This window comes from Siniperca chuatsi, linkage group LG20 (genome assembly GCF_020085105.1).
Source record: "Siniperca chuatsi isolate FFG_IHB_CAS linkage group LG20, ASM2008510v1, whole genome shotgun sequence".
In the NCBI taxonomy this organism is placed as follows: Eukaryota; Metazoa; Chordata; class Actinopteri; order Centrarchiformes; family Sinipercidae; genus Siniperca; species Siniperca chuatsi.
The window spans coordinates 3,807,523-3,832,097 of record NC_058061.1 but is presented as its reverse complement, the minus strand read 5'-3'; the positions used below and the strand labels follow the sequence as shown (position 1 = coordinate 3,832,097).

The 24,575-nt window shown below is 40.5% G+C and overlaps 1 protein-coding gene across 37 annotated transcripts in view; it reads left to right on the top strand.

The window, feature by feature from the left end:
- Window positions 1-24,575, top strand: part of mapta (microtubule-associated protein tau a) — a 43,489-nt gene that overhangs the window by 7,802 nt on the left and 11,112 nt on the right. The window contains exons 2-12 of one of the 37 annotated variants that reach the window (XM_044180037.1): window positions 261-443; window positions 11,976-12,141; window positions 15,102-15,194; window positions 16,194-16,277; window positions 17,354-17,377; window positions 19,867-19,901; window positions 21,578-21,718; window positions 22,104-22,170; window positions 22,301-22,339; window positions 22,594-22,847; window positions 24,328-24,345. In XM_044180037.1, the coding sequence (XP_044035972.1) occupies window positions 11,994-12,141; window positions 15,102-15,194; window positions 16,194-16,277; window positions 17,354-17,377; window positions 19,867-19,901; window positions 21,578-21,718; window positions 22,104-22,170; window positions 22,301-22,339; window positions 22,594-22,847; window positions 24,328-24,345 (903 nt within the window). In that variant the 5' untranslated portion in view covers window positions 261-443; window positions 11,976-11,993. Of the gene's footprint in view, window positions 1-260; window positions 444-1,570; window positions 1,595-7,264; window positions 7,368-11,715; window positions 11,804-11,975; window positions 12,142-15,101; window positions 15,195-16,193; window positions 16,278-17,353; window positions 17,378-17,955; window positions 19,420-19,866; window positions 19,902-21,577; window positions 21,719-22,103; window positions 22,171-22,300; window positions 22,340-22,593; window positions 22,848-24,327; window positions 24,346-24,575 lie in introns of those variants that run through there. The other 36 variants (XM_044180040.1, XM_044180030.1, XM_044180029.1 and 33 more) reach the window with 36 other exon arrangements.

Below are 24,575 nucleotides of genomic sequence, written 5' to 3'. Positions count from 1 at the left end.
TATAAAGTAGGATACAATGGAAATAATCAATGTAAATGTACTTTAGTTACCTTCCAGCAGTGGAAATGGGCCAATTCTGCTTAGTGAGTACTTTTACTTTAATCTTGAATGCAGGACTTTGTAACAGAGGATTTCTACACTGTAGTATTGCTACTTTTACTTAAGTAAAATATCTTTAATACTTCTGTGTGTTTTTATAGAAAATGAACCAAAGTAACACTGTGTCTGTAAAGCTTGTATTTGCACTTCTTTGTTTACAGCCTCCATGAAACCAGACGGGCTGCTGTGTGCAGACAGGTCGCATTTCAGGACCGACGGTCTGCGCTGCGCCCCGCTCCGCTCCGCAGCGCCCCGCTCCGGCCTGCAGCTGCACTGCGAGGAGAAGCTGTGTCAACCCGGTGAGCGACTGCCGCTGAAGAGACGACACCGCTGTCTGCGCTCAGGTAAGAAAAACCCCGACATATTTCTATTATTTGACCTATCCAATCTCCGTGCAATCGCACCGAAACATCCCAGCGAGCGGCCGACGTGCGAGCCAAACGCTGCGTCGTGTTTCTCCATCGGCATTCGTCTTGTCACTTAATATTTTTTTTTGCTTGAGGTGGAAGAGGTTGGGCCTCCTGTGCGTTTACACGTATAGAAATATCACGCGCATGAATGAGATACATTTTTCTTAAATCCTATGTCAGCATAGATCCTCCTGCAGCGGCTTATTTCGCACGTTTTTAAAAACCAGACTTTCATTACGCGCGATCGCCATCTTCATCTATCCTCGTTACAATAAACAGAGAAAACGTGTTTTTTTTTTTTTTTGGTTTTGTTTTTTGTTGCAGCCATCATCGCTCCAGCGCTGGAGGAGCAGTCACCTCCCCACAAACACGGCACAGCGCATGTTTCCTCCTCATTCCCGAGTAAAAAGCAACAAATAAAAGAAAAAAAATGTCTCCATCCTCCTCCGGAGCAGGTCCTGCTGTCGCTCCAGCCGCACGGAGGTTGCCTTTGCGCGCGATAACAAGACTAATCCGCCAGAATATTTATAATCTCATTATTAAAGGATCCCAGGAGGACAATGCAATGCTATTTCTCTCATATGTACTGCAGTTTATTAGCGGTAAACACCTCTTTTCTTTGTGTCGTCTGATTTTGAGCGTTGTGAATGTGAATTTCTGGCTGTGCGGACTCCTCGCGTTGCCTTTTTCTCCCCCTCCCGTTATTCTGGATCTTTCGCTTCTTTCTTGCATCTGAAGGCCTAAATGGTTTCTAGCGTAGCTGTACGTGCAACACAAACGGGCTCCTTTTTTTTTTATTTCTTTAACGTGAAATCCCGCATCTAAAGCAACGACAAGCCCCTGGTCTATTGCATTCATGTACATGCGTCTCTACTGTATGTTCATATTCTTAAATTATTTAGAGAGCGGAGACTGTAGGGAATCGGAGTGATGCGGCGCCTGTGCGCAAATGCCAAGCCCATTTTTTCATCTGATCTCTCTCCGCTGTCACACAGCCCGAGCAGTGAACCAGGCTGCTTATCTGACACATATGGGCTCTTCAGTAATCCGCTCGGGGTCAGTGGACAGGATCTGATCCACAGTAGGTGCGTGGAAAGCCTTTTCACCCTTCTACAAACCAAATGAAAACAATAGGGGCTGAACGCGCCTTTTGCGCGCCAGTGATAATAAAACCTGTGGTCTGGATGGATTTGTTGGAATGAGGATCTCTTGTCTCTTTCTTCGCCTCAGACACACCTCTTTCCCATCCTCGTGGGGAGAGCCAGTTTCTTGTGCGCCACTCTTTACAAGGAGCGGGCATGTTGTAGTCTGTAACCGCAGCTGGAAGCCATTCCAGCCGGCCAGATGATCTGCGCAGAGGAATGAAAGACATCTCAGTGTCATTTTGTTAATGTTTGAAGACACAGACCGCCTTCTGCATGTTTCTGCAGCGCTTTGGCACGGGTTGTTACTGGAGAAACGTACTGGTATGCGCGCACACAGTGAGGGCTGACATGGACTCCTCCCTTCCAGAGAGCTGCTGAACTTGTAGTTCAAATTTAAAGGATGGGTTCAGAGCCCATGTTGTTGAAGGGATGTCTTCAGGCAGCAGTAACTACAAAAACAGCTATAAAGAGCCAAAGTGAAACCAGAACTTATGGGTTCTGTTTCAGAAGTAAGAAAATCTCTCTCAAAATCTCATTGACATGCTAATAACAAAAAAAATCCAGCCTCGGAAGGGCTCGCTAAGGTCTAATATTGTAGTTTATTCAATATTTATGTTTTTAGCTGCCTTTTAAAGGTCCAGTGTGTATCATTTAGGTGGAGCTACTGGCAGAAATGGATTATAATATTTATAAGTATGTTTTCATTAGTGTATAATCACCTGAAAATAAGAATTGTTAAGTTTCGTTACCTTTAGAATAAGCCGTTTATATCTACAGAGGGAGCGGGTCCCCTTCCGCAGAGGCCGCCATGTTGCACCGCCATGTTTCTACAGTAGCCCAGAACGGACAAACCAAACACTGGCTCTAGAGAGGGCCTTTCACGAGTTTCGCGGCCATCGTAGTTTCTCCTGCACGCTTGGAAGGGGGGGGTGAGGCGAGCGGTGTTCAAATGGTTGCAATCTGCAATTTCACCGCTAGATGCCACTGGATCTTTAACGAACACCATTTCCCATAAACCCTAGACTTTCACAGGCTAAATGTCGTGGCTTGACAAAATGGGCATTATGGTTAGATTTAGCTTCTGCCTTATTTATGTGGTATGACAAACTCAATTACTAAGATGTTGGAGAATCAAAACTGATATGTCAGTTACAGGAAACAGGAAAAAGTTAGCTTTAGCCTTAACTATCCGGAGTGTCGCTGCGATTTGGTTTTTATATCTGTTTTGTAGTTCTTGCTAATTTTACATGATGTATTTGTCTGAAATTGCACTTTCTATGGTAAAACAGATGCCGAAAAATCTGATTTTGGTCTTGGCTCAATTTTTCAGTTTAAGTTAATTAGCTACAGCTGATCTAATCTGTCACCAGTCATTTTAACCAGAGACAGCAGCAGTCAGCTAAAAGTCAGAAGCCGCTACCTATATGTTTTCCATTGCTCTTTTCTAATAATAAAGAGTGAAGAAGAAAAATCTTTGGATAAAAGACGTTAGCGTCTGAGCTTAACGAATACGAGTATTTTGTCGACCAGGATCCGGATCTGGATGAATAACCTTAATGTGTCAAACAGACTTAAGACAGACTTGAACCTATCCTTTTTAATTTCTGATTTTGAACTATTAGATAATTATTAGCTGTCTGCTTAGTTTCCAATATTTCTTTATACCTGTCTAACGATGGAAACAAGCCCAAGACTTTAATCGTTCAGTCCATAACAAAGTCTGATAAGTTGAATTTTATAGATATGTTTAAATGTTGTCAATCGACCAAACCAACACAAATTCACAATAATTCACCGAGCAGTTGAAGGGAAATCCAAAACTACGACGTGGCCAAGTTTGAACAAAGTGTAGTTTTACCCTCAAAGATGCAGGTTCGGTGAAACAGTCTCTGGATCTGGCTGCTGACTTCATCGAGTCATCAGCTTCAGCGACGTGGCTTCGAGCGTCAGAGATTATGAAATGAATCCACACTGAAGTGCTCGTTTTAGCAAAGACCGACGTGTGGGCTCAAGTCCAAAGGTGACCGCATCCAGCCAGCCTCATTTTGGAAGGAGCTGCCTGAGAAGCTTAGGCTGGCAAAACCAACAACATCACTGAAATTACTTCTCTACAGCTTTTTATAGAAGGTAGTCAGATTTACTGTATTTGACTCTGATATCTGCTTTAGAGCCGAAACAATTAGTTGATGGGTCGGTTGACAGACAATTAATCTGCAACAAAAAAAAAACATTTTAATTTTAACGTTTCATTTAACATTTTATTGCCAAAATAATGAATCCAGAAAATAGTCAACAGATGAATTGATAATGAAAATAATCATTAATCTGCTTCTTCTGGGGTCTTACGTTTGATTATTGATTCATGTTTTGGATAATCAAACAGAAAGTTTATCATTATTGCTTGCATTAAATATTCTTTTATCAAACTTTTACAGTTTTGTAAAGACAAATCGATTCCCGGGCTTATCAGTGCATTCATTCAGATGTACAATAAGAAAAAGACAAGATAAACCTGGCAGAGTCGTAATGTCTGCCAAACGAAGCTGTTCAGACGTCGTCTCTTTAAAGAGAAGAAGAAATGCCACAGCGGGCTACAAACTGCATTCTTGTACGCAGTTAATTGGCACCATGCTGATGGAGGACTTTGGTTAACTGCACCAGTAAACAAGTGTGTGTGTGTGTGTGTGTGTGCGTGTGTGTGTGTGTGGTGGCGGATCAAATTGTAGCTCTGGGTCTTGTGTACATATTGAAACATGCAGCAGCTGGAGCATCTGATTACTTTAAACTCCTGCACCATGACAACACAAGAAGAAAGAAGAAATCCTCATATTTTGAATTCCACGCAGCCAGTTTGTAGACTCGCGCTGTGTCTTTTACTCCTCTGCAAACTGGAACTGAAAGTCAAGCTTTGATTATGTAACAAATGTCTTGTTTTAAGAAGCTGCAGCGTCTTTTTAAACTGAAAGGAGGCTGTGTGGAAAGGTAGCAGGGCGTGGTGTACATCCTGGAGGTATGAAAACGCAGGTGGAAAATGTGACTACTGGGCACCACAGATACTAAACGTGTGTTTGTAGCTGCTAGTGGATGCTGAGCCCAAGATGTTTGGCCTCCAGCGCTTAGATGGAGGGCAAACTGGAAACGGGCTCCACCTTCAGCCCCTCCACTGCAGGGCTGGGCCCTCATTAGAAAGGTAGAGTCAGTCTGAGGCTGGCGGAGGCCGGGAGGCTGGGCGAGAACACAGACGCAGGGAATGATGAGGAAAGTAGGTCAGAGATACAGAGGCAATCAAGCATGAGAGCAGCGTCCTCGTCTCTCAGCTGGGCTACAAGCAGTGCTGGTGAGCAGGCAGGACGATGCACGGCATCAGACAACGCCTTGGTTTTTGGGTTTGATCTGTTTCAGTTTACAAAATGTGAGGATTCGCTGCTTTCCTCTGTCTTATGTTTAATGTAAATGGAATATCTTTGTTTTTTTTGACTGCAGGTCAATTTAATAGATAACCCCCCCCCCCCATTACGACAACATATTGATTGGTTTCAGTTGTATTCTCTGCCGTACTTTAGAGCTGAAACCATTAGTCGAATAATTGGTTAATCGAGGGCTGCAACTAACAATTATTGATGACATTTTCAGATGTCTTGTTTTTTCCAACAAACAGACTAAAACCCAAAGATAACACAGATTTTAAAAAAGCAGCAAGTCATCTAATTTTAGAAGGGGGAACCAGAGAATATTTGCCATTTTTGCCTACTTGCCTAATTGTAACAATTGTTGATTAATTCACTGTCAATTGACTACTTGATTAATCGACTAAACCAACCATTTTGACAATAATTTAAATAATTTTTTACATACATATTCTCTGTCTCCAGCTTCTGAAATGTGAGGATTTCCCTCTTTTCTTTGTCTTATATGATAGTAAACTGAATATCTTTGGGTTTTCTGTTTGTGTGACGAAACAAGCACGTTTTGAAGACGTCACCATGTACTGAGAAGGGCATTTTTCACTGTTTTCTGACACTTTATGGACTAAACGTTTAATCAAGAAAATAATCAGAAGATGAATCGATTTTCGATAATGAAAATAATTACAATAATATAACAGCCCTAATCTACATAAAATCTGTATAAACCTCTTGTAACTGTTATTTAAGAGGTACTTCAGTGATGTAGTATTACATTAGGGACTTGCAAGAGACAGATTTAAAAAGAGATGGTCAAAATTGAAGCAGCGCATGTCCTGGTTTTTAGTCCCTAATACGGGTCAAGCTCCAGAAACACTGTGCATCTAATGGTATCTTTTAGTTTCGGTTAGAGCCTTCGTGCCTGGTAAATGCCTGCACCTTTCAAACACCAAACCTCCAGTTTGGAGAGCACGTTTTCTGATTTGAAGATTTGTTGACTCAAGCCCAAGCCGAGGTAACCGGTTATTATTATCAGACTTGACAAGCAGAGCCACAGACGACATTAACGGTTTCCTTCCTGATTACAAAACTCACATTTCTGTGTAAAGTCAGTGGAGTTCCCCTTAAGAGAAATCAACATTTTGCCCCACTTTGGTGCAACACACTTTGGGGTAAAAATCACACACACAGTTTCAGACTGCATGTGTTGCTGCATGCTCAGTGCTCCTGGAGCTGTGTCAACATCCCTGTTGACCGTGCTCCTTGCGGAGCCGTCTTTAGCAGTTTGCTCGGGAGGCCGGAGCCTGTGCCAAGATTACATTTTCACACGCCCCTGAGAGGAACAAGCTGCATCAGCAGACCTTTGAGCCTTTTCCCCCTCATGAAGCTGCAACAAAGACCGCTGTCATGTTCCCTTTCTGCAGCAGGTGAAATTTGTGTGCATGTTTTGTCCCAAAGCAAATCATCAAGAGGGCCTTGTCCTGTCTTGCCCCCTAACACAATGAGTGACTTATGGGTGTGTTGGTGATAATAAAAGCTCTCATGTTTACTGAGTAAACTATAACTCTTTGACACCTGTCTCCTGTAATATAACCATGGTGCAGACTAATGTACATTCCCTCTGTACACTCGATTATCAGCTAAACGATCCAGTTCTTATCAGTCGTGAGTTTGTCTGCTCTCTGACCGTCTGAGCACCCGGATGCAGAGTGAACTCAAAGGGATTGTCTTCATTGGCAAGGGTGCAGCTTTCTTGTTGTTTGGATTCTGTCATGTGTAATGCTACAATGGGAGTTTTGTCCGGGAGCTGTGTGTGAGCACTGAGAGTACACTATTCATTAGACTCTCTATGGGACACACAAACATCACTCTACCATTTATAATATCTTCTTTTTAAATGCAGTTTTGCACTTTTTTTTTTTAAAGGAAAAGGTTTGTGTTATTCTGTATTTTTCTTCAACAAATCCCATGAAAAGACGAAAACCAACAATGTGTTAGTCAGTCTCTGAATGCTTTCTGACTCCACTGTCCTGTCTGTGGCTCTCCGCTTCAAGCCAAGTCTGGTTCCAGACCTTTGAATCGCTGCCTACATCTCCGATTATTTCAGTGATTCAAATAGGTCTGGTGTTGTGCTCATTGGCGGCTGTTTCCACCGTTTGGAAAACACAACAGAGCCAATCAGAGCTTTGTGGGCAGGATTAAGAATGGGCACGTTATGTTCCTGTACCAGCACCCGAAAAATTACGAAAGACATGGCCACGAAAATGGCGGCAAGCGTGGAAGAAATCGATGCAGCTATACAGGTTGTTGTAAGTGAACTTACAGAAATAATAACTCTTAAACTGGCATATTTCTTCAATGACAAATATTAAGTTAACTGCTACTAACAGCCGCTGCTTCTGTGTCGACTGAAAATGACGTTGGTGGGACGGATGTGTGACTTGCTGCTGATTGGTTATAACAAAATGGCAAACCTTGTCAAACAGAAGTTGGCTAACGCAAATGCGATGTAGTGAAACAAAATCGTAATTCAGTTTCGTATCTCAAGTCCACTTGTCTGAAGTAAATATTTTCTCACAAATATAAAGTTTCATGTTTTAAAAAGGCTCAGTAATTTGCTAAAACAGCTGCTCACTGTAGTTTTATCAAAGAAACTGGAGGAAATGGTGCATTTGTTGGGGACTATTTTCAGCGGTGGATTAATCCACATGTGGTGCTCTAGTGAGTATTTGGGGCAGCAGGACGGTGTGTGTGGGACTGAGTCAGAATAAACTACAGTGTGTGTGTTCATGGTGATGAAGGAACATGTCGCCCAGTGCAACAGTGCGGCTCACTGATGTGTTTTTAATAGTTTTTGGACAACAGTGGAGCTCTGTGGCTCAGAGGAATATCAGAAGCCATATCAGGGTTTGGATACACAGATGATACTTATTAGTGGGATACATTCATTGTTGGTTTTGGTATTTTAATTGGATTTGTTGACAATAAGAAAATATAGAATAATGGGAACTTTATCATCTAAGTGATTCCCAACCTTTTTTGTCCAACGTACCCCCACAGCCTTAGGTGCCCCTTTATCATACCCTTGGATAGATGGGATGGCTTTATGGTGTTCAATGGTATTTTTTAGTAGTCAAGTTTGCATTTGTACTACTGCCGTTTGGAGTGACAGAAACTGGTTGTTGACTCGGGTTGGTGGAAAACTGAGGAATGTCTTGTGCAGACTACCATAGTTGGTACGTTATTGTGACAATAACTATAAAGATCACCATCACACAAATTTGTAATCTTACTTGTGTGTTGATTTTTCTCCTAAACACAAATATGTGGATATACATTATCAAATCAAAATTTGTATTTTTTTAATTTTTATTTGCTGAGCTTCACAAATTTTCCACGTACCCCCCTGGTAACTGCAGAAGTACCCCTGGTTGGGAATCACTGATCTAACCGACTGGGGTGGAAATCATCAAGAGAGCTACTCAGGCAGTAAAATATATTAAAAAGATGAAACAGTTTCCATTTGAATTAACTGACGTTATTAACAATAAAGGCCTTTAAACTTTCTATTTTTAAATCTTTCTTTTTCTATTTTTGAAATATTAATGCAAAAAATATCAATACTTTGTGTCAGTGTATTCAAAACTGTTGAGAAAAGGATTGAGATATTTAAACCATATTATTTGTATTTATACCATATCATTGATAAGTTAGCCTGATTATTGGCTAATGTATAAATACAATAACATTTATCAGAATAAATTGTTGAGTCATGAGACCAAATTAACACCATATTACGGCAGAATGTTTCGTGAATCAATACTTTATACTTATATTCTAATATGTCATTTGACTGATTGTGATATGTATGATCAATTCATTACATAAACTGGACATTTTGGTGTAAGAACTGCCTTCCAGAAGGATCATGTTTTAAAGTGTGGTCTATTTAAAGTGTTTTCTGACCTGATCTGGTTGCCTTCCAGTCCAGTTTTCGAGCACACCACAGCACAGAGACATCCACTTAAACACAGACAGTGGCAGAATTTCAGTATTTGTATTATTGGATCTCAGTGCTGCGTTCGACACCGTCGACCACAACATATTACTAGACAGACTGGGAAAACTGGGTGGGACTTTCTGGCTCAGTATTAAACTGGTTTGAATCCTATGTAAAGGACAGGGACTACTTTCTGTCTATAGGTAACTACACATCTAAGTGGACAAAAATTACATGTGGAGTTCCCCAAGGCTCCATTCTGGGGACTTTTCTGTTTAACATCTACATCCTACCACTGCCTCAGATTTTGGAAATAACAAAATATGTTACCATAATTATGCAGATGACACACAAATTTACACAACAATGTCACCAGGGGACTATAATCCCATACAAGTGCTGAATAAGTGTATTGAACAAATCAATGATGAATTTCTATTAAACAAAGATATAAAACCGAAGTCATTGTTTTTGGAGCCAAGGAGGAACGATTAAAATTCAGCACTCAGCTTCAGTCCTTAATGTTAAAAACCACAAACCAAGCCAGAAATCTTGGTGTAGTCATGGACACAGACCTGAATTTCAACAGCCACTTTAAGACAATTACAAAGTCAGCCTACAACCACCTTAAGAATATATCCAGGATTAAAGGACTTAAGTCTCAACAGGTTTTGGACAAACTTTGGAAAACCATTTATCTTCAGTCGACACAACTACAGTAACAGTCTTTACAGGTCTCTCTCTAAAAGATTGATCAGACAGCTGCAGCTGATTCAGAACGCCGCTGCTCGCGTCCTCACTAAGACCAAGAAAGTGGATCACATCACTCCAGTTCTGAGGTCTTTACACTGGCTTCTTCTCTGTCAAAGAAGTTATTTCAAAATACTACTGTTGGTTTAAAAAGCACTGAATGGTTTAGGGCCAAAGTACATTTCTGATCTTCTGCCTCTCTCATTTGGTCTGGGACAGGTCTGCTTTCTTTCCCTAGAGTCAAAACTAAATCTGGAGAAGCAGCGTTCAGTTTTTATGCATCACATATCTGGAACAAACTCCCAGAAAACTGCAGGTCTGCTGCAACTCTCAGTTCTTTTAAATCAAGGCTGAAGACTTTTCTGTTTGCTGCTGCGTTTTTATTAAATCAAATAATGATTAATTTCTTACGCTGCACTGTAACTTTTTACTCTCCTGTTTTATCTTGTTTTCTATTTAACTCTAAGTGTTTTAAATGGCTTTTTATATTGCCCTATGTTGCTTTTATGTTTTATGTAAAGCACTTTGAATTGCCTTGTTGTTGAAATGTGCTAAATAAATAAACTTGCCTTGCCACTTTGTCCCCTCCATGCCGTTTGTGCTGAATGTGGAGCGTTTGTTTGGACATCCAAGGTCAGGAGATATGAAAGTACACAGAAGGAAGGTCACATAGCTGAGCAAAGTGCCTTTAGAGTAGGTTTTATGGGGTGGAGTAACCACGGCAACAGTTTTAGGCGTTGCTGCTTGTAAAGAGACAATTGCATCAGGTGCCATCACATCACTGCAAGGTATTTGGGGGAAAAGCCTGAAGATAACCAGAGGCATCAAAATATACTTAAAGTACCAAAAGTAAAAGTATTCATTATGCAGAATGGCCCATTTCAGAATAATGTATATTATATTATTGTATTATAATTATTGATACATTAATGCGTTCATCGCTTTAATGTTGCGCTGGGTAGCTCGTGAATTTACCCCCAGGGATCAATAAAGTCTTATCTTAACCTATAATAATACATCATAATTTATTTGTTGATTTAGATTTTGTATTATTAATCTGATTCTGTAAAGTAACTAAAGTTATCAGATAAATGTAGTGAAGTAAAAGTACAATACTTCCCTCTGAAAAGTAGAAATATAAAGTAACATGAAATGGATATACTCAAGTCAAGTCCAAGTGCCTGAACATGTAACCTAAGTACAGTTCTTGAGTAAATCTACGTAGTTACTTTCCTCCACTGAAGAGGCCAATCTTTTATGGCAACATCTTCAACTTCAACTACTTGCATTTAATCAATGCTGATTCATTTCCACTGATACATGATATTGACGGAAGATAATTTTGTAAGCTAATGGTATATACTGTCTTTGGGTCACTACGGGCTTTAAGCACTAGAGATTAAACCGAGTCATGTTTATGTGCCAAAGTGGGCATGAGGGTGAAAAAAAAAATGATCAGAAGCTGACAAATCTGCATCAACATACAAACACGGAAAGAGCAGTTTGGACGCAGAGACTGATTACGCCATAAGCTCTCTGCACTGGCTCGCTTTGTAAGTTTGTGTGATAGAGAGTGATTGTGTGAGAGGGCGGTGAAAATAAATATGATTCGAACTGAAAACTACTGATGTAACCAGAGGCTTGGGTCTAATCTGATATGTAATCCTCTTTTTATGAGATTTGACGCAATTCAAATCTCTCCGGTTGAAGGAGCGTGTCGGGGCTGTAAGGTTTATTTCCTGTGGTACAATATATTCGCATCTTAATGACTTGTTCTGTGCTGAGGTATGGCGGTACATGAAACACAAGTGCTGCTTGTTCAGACGTGGTTGTTTAGGAAGTGACAGTGAGGACGGCGTGCACATGGGCAGAAGGGACTATTTTTATCTGTGAGGCTGTAACATGAAGCGCCGACCCCACGTCAGGATGTATAAATAACTGGTTTTCACAGGCACAGTGTCTGTTTACATTTCGTGGGGACGGACTGGGTTCAAGGTGTCCATGAAGCATGCCAACATTATATTTAATCCTTAAAACCAGGTTCTTCCTGGTCAGATACTTTGCATGTAAAACTTGTAACTTGTCATATGTTTGAAACCAGTAATGTGACACATCCTGGACTGACAGTTTGACTCCGTCCTGATCTTCATTTATTGAACTTTTGCAGCCTGACCTGCAACTGGCAATGGACTACATGAACAACGCCTCCAACAGCTACAGTTCTGGAGACACCATGAGCTCCTCCTTAGCCAACATGACCATCAGCGACCAGCACCACCAGGAGAACGGAGTCCAGATGGGACACAGAAGCCCCGGAGACGCCAAAATGAAAGGTCAGACATGAGACATACAGACAAACCAGTACGGTCAACAAAGAGACGCTTCCTCTGTTAATGAATCAGGCTAAATGGTGAAAGTAAACATACATGTTACAGAATAAGTGGGTGTTCAGACTGAAAACAGCCCTGCGTTGAGTAACAGAATCATTCTAAAACTATGAGACAGGATTTTTAAACTCTGTAAAGCGGTAAACAGCCGAAATGCAGCGTTCATGTTACAAAGAAATTTACCAAGAACGTTTGCTTGCACGGATTTGATTGGCCAACGCTGCACCTTGCCAAATTCAAATGAATTAGTTTTTTCACGCAGCGCTGTTGTCTGTCTGAACACGGTGACATAATCCTGATGACATCATTCATATTATCTTCTTATCATTACGTCATGGGTCAGCTCTGATATCATGACAAGATCCAACACAGAAATTCACTCTTAAAAATATGTTTGCTGTCATTTCCCATGAATAATATTTTAGTTTCCAACCAGTAAACATGTATCGTTTGGCCAATGTACAGTTTCCAAGGCTACAACAGATTTACTAACTGATATTGACAAGTTTGAACAGACCTATAGCTTTAAAAAAGGAACGAATAACTGGTTTAATATAGTTTATTTATGTGCAGCAACATCAAAAATACCTGTGCATTTGACGTCCAAGAAGAATAATATATATTAATAATAATAATGATAATGATAATGATGATAATAATGTCTAAATTAACAACAACGCAAGTTAATATGAAAATTGCTTACATTTTCAGGGAAGTTCTGAATGGTTATTAAGCAGCCATGAAAATAAACATACTATGCAAATATAACCTACAGTAGATTAGACAACTATTAGTATTTCTTTTTATTGTATATGTTTGATTATATGGCTGGGCGATATGTTTGAAACCACTATAACGGCATAAACAATGACATTTTTCAATAGATATTCATCACAATATGGAAAATGTATACAAAATTACATATAAAATCAATCAATATTTCGTATATGTCGAACAAAAACAATTGAAATCATTAATTTGAGTAACAAAACTTTGTAGAATGACATAAAATCATATTCGGTAAAGGATAGCACACGATTTTATTATAAATAAAATAATATTATTAACACTTAACGTACCTATTTAGCATATATAAGAAGTATATAAACATTTAATAAATTTAATAACACACTATAATACAATAATTAAATCTAAAATATAATAACTATTGTAGTTGTAAGCTGATATAAAGTATTTATTAATATATTTGTCAACAACTCTTCCTGTGAAGCATCCATGACTGGATGCTGGTATATAAACAGATAATGAATGATAATATAACACAGTAATGTAATTATTATAAATCATTTGAAGACATATTTTATACAGTTGACAAATACTGTTCATTAATAACACTTAAAAATGTCCTTTAATCTGCTTTTAAGGACATTAAAGTGTGTTATAAACCATTTATCATGTCCATGCACTGCTTATAGATGATCACCCGACCCAGCTGACTTGCGGGGCCCCGCAGGTTAAAGGTCAGCTCAGCCCAAGTCAATCACAATGGCTTCATGTTAGCGCTTTAATCCCAGAAGATATTCTTAAATTATCTTGGAGAGAAGGATTTATATTTCCACGCACAGTTTCCTAAAAGTCACTTTAGGTCTGTATAGATTCGGGGCTGAGGCTGAGCCCCGCAGTTTCATCTGTGCTTTGTTTTAATCCCGCTTTACATAATGGATACAAGACATGCTTGACTGGCCCTGAGTGCCCGACTGCAGCTGCACTGTGCTGTGTAATCCAGGCATCTGGGTCAGACCCCCCTCAGAACGAGCCCTGTCTCCATCCTGTGTCACTGTTCGCTACCAATTCAGTTCATAAACAATCAGGCTCTTAATGCTGCACAGAAAACATCAGCTTTTTAAATGTCTGAAAGGGTTATTAATGTGAAAACAGCAAATAAATGTCAAGGGCAGATCTTGTTTGTCAGCTGCAGAGTTTGTAAAATAAATAATAACAGTCCAGACTGTTCAGCTTGTAGCTGATAATCAGTTTCAGTTTCTTCCCTTCTTATCCCGATCAACCATATGGCCAATTAGTACGTAGCCTAGCTTTCCCCAGTTTACAGCCCTCGCTAGTGCAGTCGTTCTCCCCGTTTCTACTTCCCATCATCTCATGTACAAACAGGAAACAGCACACAGAGTCAGGTCCGTCTGCAGAGATAAACAGCACATTTATCAACGGTGAAGCACAAAGTGAGTATCTCATTGATCTGTCTGAGTAGAAGACGTAGTTCAGTAGAAATAGTTGACTTTGGAAAGTGTAGTATAAAGTTAGTTGTGTGGTTAGTTTAAAGGAAATGTAGAACAGTAAATTGTGTTATTCAGCGGTTCGTATGATATCTCTGGGATATGGAGTCCTGTCTAAACTGTATAAACTAAGTAGGAATTAACTTTTTATTACATTTTTTTGTGTTTTAGAGTTGTGAAGTGGGAGGAGCTATTTCTGAAGTAAAGGCCCCATTAATTATCCCCATAAGCAATGTTAAAGTGGCTATGATCTATATTTTACAATGTGAAAGGCGTCGCTCGTATTGATGAAGCAGCAGAGAGTTATCGGCTGAATCTGCAGCTCCTCTCGGCTTTACGGAGCTTTATAGTGAGTTTCAGCTCATTGTTTAGCTGTCCGGCTGCAACATTATTTCAAATGAAGCCATTTGGGTAAAAATGGTGAATATATTTGAATTTGTTCTAATTGTGCAGACCTGGCTAAATGTTTTTTTTATTGTTTGTTCTTGTTATGAGTTAAATCATAAGAGGTTGCCAAGATTTTAACCATTTTAATTCTATTTCACAGCTCACAAGAACATTAGTTGTGCTTGATTTCACCAGTGTTTCTAAGTAACGTCGGCTTCTGTCGCATTAAGCCTCAAGTTTGACCTCCAGCTTACCTTTAATTCGCAGAGAATGAAGCAGCGCTCAGTGAAAACGGGGTGAAATCTGTGTCTGAACTCTCTCAACCAGAGAGCAGCCACTGTGGCGACGAGGTGCAACCTGGTATGCCCGCCTGCACTCCTCATGTCATGATGCTTGAACACCAGAGCCACAACTTAACCCTCACGTAGCATGTTTCAGTCTGTGTGCATATTATCAGTTAATTTCTCCTCTTTTACAAATAACTTTCCTTTGTTTCAGAGATATAATCGGAGAAATGCTCATCTTAGTTTGTTGATTTTCTTCTACCTCACAGTTTTCATTATTTTCAGCCCTCCAACTCTAACCCGTCCTGGTTTAAATTTGGGGTTTTCTGCATGTATGCTAATGTATGCTTTAAACCTGCTCATTTGCCCAATATTTATAGCTTAATGGTGATAGCGAGGCAAGTGTAGCTGTGTTTTCACAACAATCAAAGTGCAATAAGAGCCTGTTACCCAGTGAATCACCACTTCACGAGCCACAGAGCGCTGACTAACATGGAGAATAATGGCTTTCTGTGCCTGTAAGAATTAGCCACAGTAATAAATAATAATAAAACTTTTATTTATAGAGCACTTATCAAAACAAAGTACAAAGCGCTTCACTACAAGAGAAATAAAATACCACAGTGAAAGATGAAATATAAAGAAATAAAATACACAAAAGCAATAAAATAAACAGCCATTTCAGGGAAAATCAGGATCTGCTTTCAGATAAAAATGTGTTTTGAGACGAGACTTAAAAGAAGACACTGACTCAGACAGCCTAATGTCTTCGGGCAGGTTGTAGTAGCTCCACTTCAAGTCTCTCTCAAGCATGCTTTGATCATAAATACAGAGAGTGACAGCTAGTCCAAAGCGCAGTGGAGGGGAGGGTCATCAGGTTGAAAAGCCTCCTTGATCTGTTAAACAGCTCGCGAACATGAGAAATACCACAACTGACCCGTTGCAGGAAACACAAGGTCAGGAGGGCGCCGCTTTAGCCGAGTAAATTTGAGGAACATCTGTCAGATTAGGGTTAGATTTAGGGCTGAACGACTCCTATTCTCTGACTGACAAGTGACATCTATTTATCCTGCAGCAGAGACGTCTGCAGAGAAAGGCGGTGTTGAAGCTGAGCTCTCAGAAATAGAGAGCACCTCGTGTGAAGACGAGGGGCAGCTTGGTATGCCTCCTGCCTTTGAGCTCTTGCCTCCTTTCAGCTGCTTGTGCATTCAGTTGTTTTCCTAGCATCTTTATTTGGGACATTTTGGGAAATACGCTAGCAGTAAGTTCCTGAAGTCTTGTCGTCACCTTGAGGTTGCCAGGAGGCCAAGAAATAATCTGGCAAATAACCCCTCCGTAAAACCACACCTTTGGTTTTTGTACGGATTAAACAAACGAGATATATGACATGCTAATTAGAGAGCTGTAGCCCGGCTAGCTGTATGCACCTGCTTCCAGTCTTTGTGCTAAGCTAAGCTAACTGGCTACTGGTTGTAGCTTCATATTGAACACACAGACATGAAAGTGGCATCGATCTTTTCATCTAACTCGCTGCAAGAAAGTGAATAATTGTGTTTCCCAAAATGTTGATTTATTCCTTTAAGTTTTACGACCAAAGCCTCCTGCTGCTCCCGTGTTTGTCCCGAGTGTAAAACGAAGCTTACCATCTTTTTCTTTCAGCATCATAATTGGAAAAGAGTGGGGGGGTTTTTGGGTTTGTTCTGTGGCTTCGTTCTTTTTTTCTTTATGCTTGCTCTGATGGTTAATACTTTGCTTCTTTCAGAACTGCAACTTGATCATAAGCAGACTCAAACATGTCCTTTTTTTTTAAACGAAAAGATGGTTGCATCCTGGCTATTTCAGAGTGAGCCGAATGGCCAAACCGCAGGCAGATTTAAGACTCCTGTGATCTGTTAAACAGATGCAGCGCTCCCAGTCGTGGGGAACGCCAGAATAATGTTAAAAACAGCTGAAGCACCACATGGAGCACCAGCTTAGGTGTGGTACTGCTACACCATGACAGACTCACATAAAACCTGTGGAAACCTGATCGTTTGCATAGTCATCCCTATGTTTTTGAATGATATATTTAACAGTTATTTGCTATGGGCTTTCTGCATTAACTGAAGACATGCTGTATGTGGGCTTTGCATTGATTTCTTTGCAGTGAGTGAGTGTTTTATGCAGTCATGAGTGACAGAAAGCCATTACTGATCATGCTCTAATGTCTTTTCCATCTGTCTCATCATCAATCAGCAGCAGGAGGAGCTGCTTCAACAGGTAGGCTGTTTTATGTTTTATTGATCACACTTAGACTGTATTTATTTACTGCAGACGAGCGACATGAGTACAGTTATAACTCCAGGTGGACAAAAAGTTACCCAGAGGGGACGGAGCTGTTCTCTGCAATCTGTTTTCATAGTATGTGCCATATATTGACAGAACTGTCATATATTGCTGCTCCTGTATTACACAGTCTGAAGTGTGTCACCTGAATAATTATTGACTTTTACAGGCTTTAATTATAACTAATTAATAAATTAAACCATTTTAAAAAGGTCATTTTGGATTGACATTGCAGTTAAATGATGTATTAATAAACTAAAATTAAAAAATGTATATGTAAAAAGATCACTAAATTTTTAAATTTCCTCATTCTGTCTTTGAGTGATGAGTTAATGGTTGAACTTTAAAATAGAATTGCAAAATTTATTTTAAAAAGGTTTTTTTAAGTCTTACTTTTAAAGCTGCATTATTAGATCTTTTGGCCACTTGGAGGCAGTGCAACAAGCTGTAAACACAACATTGACATAATAATAATAACATAATCTAAACACAGTTACAAAGTGCGTTATTAACGCCAAAGTTTATTTGGTGAACATGTTAATAAACAGTTGCCTATTTACTTATTCAATTTACTTACATATGTGTCATTTCCATTTCACTTAAACTTAAAGTCATCTCTCTTTAATTTAGAGATGTGAGCGTTTAGCCACCTGAAAATGAAGTCCAAGCCACATATATATTTAAATTTTTTACTATATTTTTTATTAATGCAACATTTAAATGCTAAATAAATCTATTGTAATGTATGTAGTTCTTGGTGTCACACTCCAGACTCCATACACTTTTTGTAGCTCTTTAATAGTTTGCTTCATCACTGCAGAAACTAAGATCACCGGTAAAGTTTTTTTGGGGGGGAATGCATTATTTTACAGTCAGAAGGAGTCCAGGAAAGACTTTATATCATATTTGAATGATGCATTACTGTCCATTTTCATCTCATTTTATTTTGATGTGAACTTTTCCACCACTGATCACGTCTCAGTTCATGGTCTTGCATCTTCACATTTTATAGCTCTCTCAGTTTTTTTTCCTGATTAATGAAACACAATAGTCTGTTATTTTCCTCATGGACACCAATTTCCCAGTTCTGTTCACTTTTTTAATTTTTAATTTTTTTTTTTGGTTTTAATGGGGAGATGGAAAACAAGTGCTGTGAATGTCATCATTAACCTGCTTTCCAAACAAATTAGCAAAGCCTGGTTCTGGAGTCCGCAGTGAGTTTGCGTTTGCGGGCGACGGATCAAAGCCTGCTGTAGACGGAGACGCTGGGGAGGGCGTTGACTTCATGGGAGCTTCCTGCTCCCTGGACCCAGGAAACGAGGCGGTGGGAGAGTGTGGGAAGAGGCTAAGTGACTCTTTATGGGCTTCTGAAGACCTCAGCTGCGGGTCAGAGATTAGACGGGACGTACCGGCCAGCAGGGGGAGCCCTGAGCGGACTGGAGCTGCGGATTCTCAGAGGGCGATCAGCCTGGACGCCTCCGAGTGCCTGACTGAAATGAGCAATCTGTCTTTAGTTCGCAGCATGGCTCTGGAAGACCTGACATCCATCGGAGACCGAAGCTTGTGGGTTAATCAAGGAGAGGAGCTCGACTCTGAACAAACAAAAGATGGAGTGACTGCAGATAGAGACTCTGGAAGCAAAAATATCTCCCCAGAAACACAACAGCCGCCTCACACCCAAAGTCTGTCGCACTCTGGCTTTGATTCTCATTCAGAAGATCCTCATCCAGCACGCAGCAGTAGGAACATTTCCGAGAAGGATAGCCTTTTTACCAAAATGCCATCTGGCACGGCAACTGAAAACAGCAGCAGTGACTCATCGTTACATAGGGCCAGCTATTCAAGGCCTGACATTTCTAATGACTCTGACATGAGGAGCAATGTGGTTCAGACCACCGGTACCGCTGAGCTCCAGAAAACACCCCCCCAAAGCTCTCCAGCCAGAAAGTCTTTGGTGCCAGTCGCAATTTTCAAAGGTCTGTTTGCTGTCATGTTCACCAGTTCAGAGTCCTCTTCAGTTAACTCCTTCCACTTCTTTCTTTTACAACGCAGCTTCTACTGTATGTTATGCTGCACTCTCCCTCCGAATTGTTTCTATGGGCGTTTTCTATGACCCGAGGGGAAGCTTGTTGTCCTCCCTCCCCACTTTAGCTTTTCATTTCATCTCTCCATCTCTGCGCACTCTGCTGGTTATGCAGCCCGAAAAGCCACTTTTTGTTTTCCACGAGCACCATGCACGCTGCATACCCCACACCACCAAGATTTGATTTAGTTTCTTTGCCATGAGGATGTGTTTAGGCACACACTTGGAAGCAAAAGTTAGAATTTACTTCACTTGGGTGGATGTTAAGGAGAAATTTTAGATATTAAACTTAAACAAACTGGGTCAAACTCTAAAGTGTGCTTCTCTCTTCTGTCTGTAGCTCAAGCAAAGATGGATAACGGCTCTGCAGACAAGGTATGTGACCAAGAACATTATTAAAGGTGTGTCACTCATTTCTTTTTCTAAGAGGATAATTCTGCTTTATTACAACTTGGGACATATTGTTGTAGCTTTGTCCATCTTTTCTGTCAGTAATTGTACCATTGTATCGCTGAGATCTGGGAACGTGGCGACATCGGATCAAGAAACGGACGATCAGACAGGTTGGAAATAAATCTCCAGGTTAGAGTGAAATATTTGGAGGAGAAAATGAAGGCAGATTATTACCCAAACTGTCTGTTATAAACATCCATCACAGTTAACTGACCGACGTCCTGGTTCAACTTTGACCTACCAAACTTGCCATAGTTTTCCTCTGCAATGAGGCATTATTATGCTCATTTCATGTTTTACCTCCAAATAAAGGGCTTCAGATAATCTGGCTAAACTTCTGGCTTGTTAACAACCTGTCTGATCGTGTTTTGAGACTTTTAGAGCATCAGTCGTTTCTAAAAATACCTAAAGTAACTTATACTTATATGCACCTGTCTAGGACGTCTAATGGCCGTGCAAATTATGACTCATGTCTGTCATGAGCAAAGGTGGAAGTAGCGTGACATTGTTATTAGCGGCGCAAAATCTTTAACAGAGGGTGGATGGTTGTGTCTACAGAGAAGACATTTTTTCCAACAGTCAACATTTATTTTAACCGTGACTACAATCTTTCTCCAACAATAAACCTGCAATAACTGATTTTTGGCCACTTGGGCGCAGTGGAAACAAGCTGTAAATGTAACACTATCATTATCAGTTTTTCAGTTGATATGTTGAACTTGTTAGCAAACAGTTGCCTATTTAGGCATCCAGCAGTTACAGAGCAACGTTATCATTCATGTGCAGCCACCTGATGAATTTAAGTTCAATATTCTCTCTCTTGTAGCTCTGTTTTTGGTCTCCACCAGCTCCTGAGGGAAATATCTGGCTCTTTAGCTGCTAAATGCTCCACTATGTTCACCAGCTGGTTGCTAACTGTGTCTGTCAGCTGTTTCCTGCTGAGCAGGTGGTGTACAGCGGGTTTTTACAGCTTTTTCTCTGAAAACAGCTGCCTGCTGCTGGAAGCTACGCTGATGAGAGCTGTGAGAGTGAGCCGAAACTATAAAGCTGTGGGCTGGAAAACCAAAACAATGAGCTAAAAGATGCTAAAACACAAGGTGCTGAGGGGAACTGCAGTCAGGTGATAATTCTCTGTGGGTTCGTCACTATGAGCGACACCTTTTTTGCATACAAGTAGTAATTTTGCGATCCATTCATATAAACATATTGATTACAGCCAGTAGTTTTGTGCCTACACCTAACCAAAGCGTAGCCATAGCGGTAGCAGATCATTATATGAATCATTTGAATGGTTTTGGGAGCATCAGATCAAAAAATTACATATTTTGTCATTTTGTTTGGAGCATTTGTTGCGCGTTTCTTGCCCCGTCAGACTTCCCAGAGCTCAGCAATTACTTTGGAAAGTGCAAAGTTTTTACAACTGATAGAAACGATGACCAAGACTATGAAAATAAACCAGAATAATCCTTTAAGATTATATTTGTGAAATACATTTTATTCTTTTCCATCATTTTTCATTTGTTAAATCATTCCTTTGTTTTATGGTCATTGTCATTAGAACTTTTGTTTTTTATTCATTTTTCCTCTTCATGAAAAAGACTCAAACTGCCACCAAACCAACCTCTTCTCTTAAAAGACCATCCATAGTCACCAAGGGCAACAAATCACACGCTTCCTCCCGAAACGGCCCCAGCTCCATCCCCATTAAAGCCAACAGCACAGGGCCCAGGCAGCCCGGAGTAAGTACAGGTCTGAATGCAGCTTAGAGTTTAGACCTGAGCGGGGTTCAGGATGGATGGATGTTCAGTTTCCTGACCCCTCCTGACTGAAATATAACAGCTAAGGAGGTTGTTTAGTCAGTTTGAACTCACCCAAACCTTTTTTTGTCAGTTACCATAAACACTAACCAAAGCCTCGTCCATTCATCACTGATTACAGTTTGCTCAACCAGATCAGAAAGAGTTGTACGAGATTTGTGTGATTACTGCATGCAAACATGTTTTTATTACTGACCTGCGTTGCACTTAAATACAAGTAGAATAAAAGAAACTGCAGCTTTCTGAGGTAAAAGCAACGTCTCTGCTGAAAACTAAATAACTTTTTGGTTGTATTGTTGATTTTCAGAGTCTTGGTGGTGCAAAGTCTCAAACCCCTGGAGCCAAAACTTCTGCCAGAACTGCAGCTCAGCCAGGTTTGGAAAGAGGACTTTCCATTTAATTATTTTTATTTAAATTTAATTCTTTTGGTTTTGATTTCTGTCATTTTACATGGGGTAAGATTTAAGGATTACTTATGATGTGTCATATTTTTTTGTGATACAGCTAGTGCCAAGAAACCTCCCACTCCAAAAAATGAAAAAGGTAAAAAAAAAAAAAAAAAATTTAAAAAAAGAAAGCAAATGCACAAATCATTAGAGATCACTTTTAGTCTTGCATAGCCACAATGCCACAGTCTGATCCGGTCCCTCCTGGATCAAACTTGGTCAGCTTTTCGCCAGCTGAGCTAGTTTGTTTTTATTTTTATGATTTATTATTATTTCTTCATTATTTTCCTTTCATCCCTGCCCGTTGACTTGATTAAAACTTCTCACCCATTGCTTCTCCAACTGCTTAAGATGCCCAGAGCGGACAGAGCAGCCCTGGTACTCCAAAATCTCCCTCTAGCCAAGCCCTTGCTGCGAAGGCGGCGGCTGAGGCCAACAAAGTGAAGAAGGTGGCAGTGGTGCGTTCTACGCCCAAATCCCCGGGCTCTCTGAAGAACCGCCCGCCGGCTCCGCTGGCTGCAGCAGCGCCCATGCCAGACCTGAAGAACGTCAGGTCCAAGATCGGCTCCACAGACAACATCAAACACCAGCCTGGAGGTGGAAAGGTACCCTGACTCTGACTCCAGCTGTTACACTGAGTACACTTCATGCTTACTGTAGTTTGCAGATGGGAGGTTTAGATCCATTTATCCATTTAACAGTTTTGGAGTCAGAGCTGCTTTGGAGCCAGAAATAATGTTATTGGTAGGTTTGAACCTCAGCAGGCAGATCCAGAGGTCTACTGGCCTCGTAGACACACAGTCTCAGTTCCCGTCCTACAGCACACAGTTTTTTGACGGTTCCTGATAAAAGGCACATGGCATTAATACATACGTATTTAAGAAGGTAGAATGTAAACTTAAAGGTGCCCTTTGAGGTCTAAGAAACGTTTTGAGACCATTTCCTTCCTTAAACATTTGCAAAGCCGATCGATTATTTTTTTTTTTATATATATTTTAAATCCTGCATTGTTTACAAGCAAGTTTGCTAGTTTGCGGTCTTCTGCACAGCCTTTGAAAGCGCAACACTTCTAATCGCGTTATGCTGCATTCACATGGATTCAGGCAGACGACAAACGGACGAGAGCAGGACGGGAAAATTAGGGGAGGCCGGCAGAGAATACCGACAATGGTAATGGTAGACGGCATTGCCGTCCAAAGTTAAAATATTTCAACTTTTTGCCGTCCTCTGCGACAGAATTTACAGTCGGATGTTACGTAACTCCCTCACACAAGGAGAAAACATGGGAGGTCTAAACAACGAGAAGCTAATAATGTTGGTTCAACAACACGTGGAATTACTGTATATGATCAGAGCTTGAAATCCTACCAAGATATTACAAGAAAAGCTGACGTATAGCAGGTAATCAGCACAGAGCCCGGTGGAATACCAGGTAGGTAATATGGAAAGTGTGTTATACTATATTAGCTTAGCGAGCTATCTGGCTAGCTATTAACTTTGTGTAGCTGACATCACAATAGCAACATATCGCCATGCGTGTTTCATTTTTCCGTCCTGCCATTCCTGTTTGTTTTTCCCGTGCCGTCCACAAGGTGTCGTCCGTCTGCCGTCTGCCTGAATCCATGTGAATGCAGCAATACCGCCACCAACTGTCGATCAGCGGAATAGCGTGAAACTGGCGGCAGGAATCTGTACTGCGTCGCGCGTGCATGCTCGAACAAAAACAAAACGGGGACCCACTCATAAAAACATCACTCCATAGCACTTCTAGTGGTCAAAAACTCCACAGGGTACCTTTAATATCAAGTAATATGCATTATTTGTTTTGGTGAAAGAAGATGTCAGAAGCACGAGCAGTCAGACACGGTTAATGGGGAAGTTATTACTCAAACTGTTTGTTGTAAACATCCGTCACAGTTTACAGACCGACTTCACTGTTCAGCTTAGACCTACTTGTAGTTGTGTGCAGACAGTTTTCCTGTGCAATGAGGGATTATTTGCCTCCGAATGAGGTGTTAAATAAAATGTCGGCTTGTTTACGGACTGTCTGATTGTCTGTTTGTGTTTCTTCGTTTGTGTTCCCAGATCTCAGCAATGTCTTCGGTGAGTACAACGTCATCACAACTGATAGAAAAGATGGCCAAAACTATGAAAATAAAACGTAAAAGTAATAAACCAAAATAATAATTTCCCCCCCAAAAATATAATTTCTGCTTCCAGAGCAGCTGAGAAACGTTCGTGGAACTAAAACTCCAATCTGCCTTTTGATGTTTCGAATGCTGTCAGTGTACTGTGTGTGTGTGTGTGTGTGTGTGTGTGTGTGTGTGTGTGTG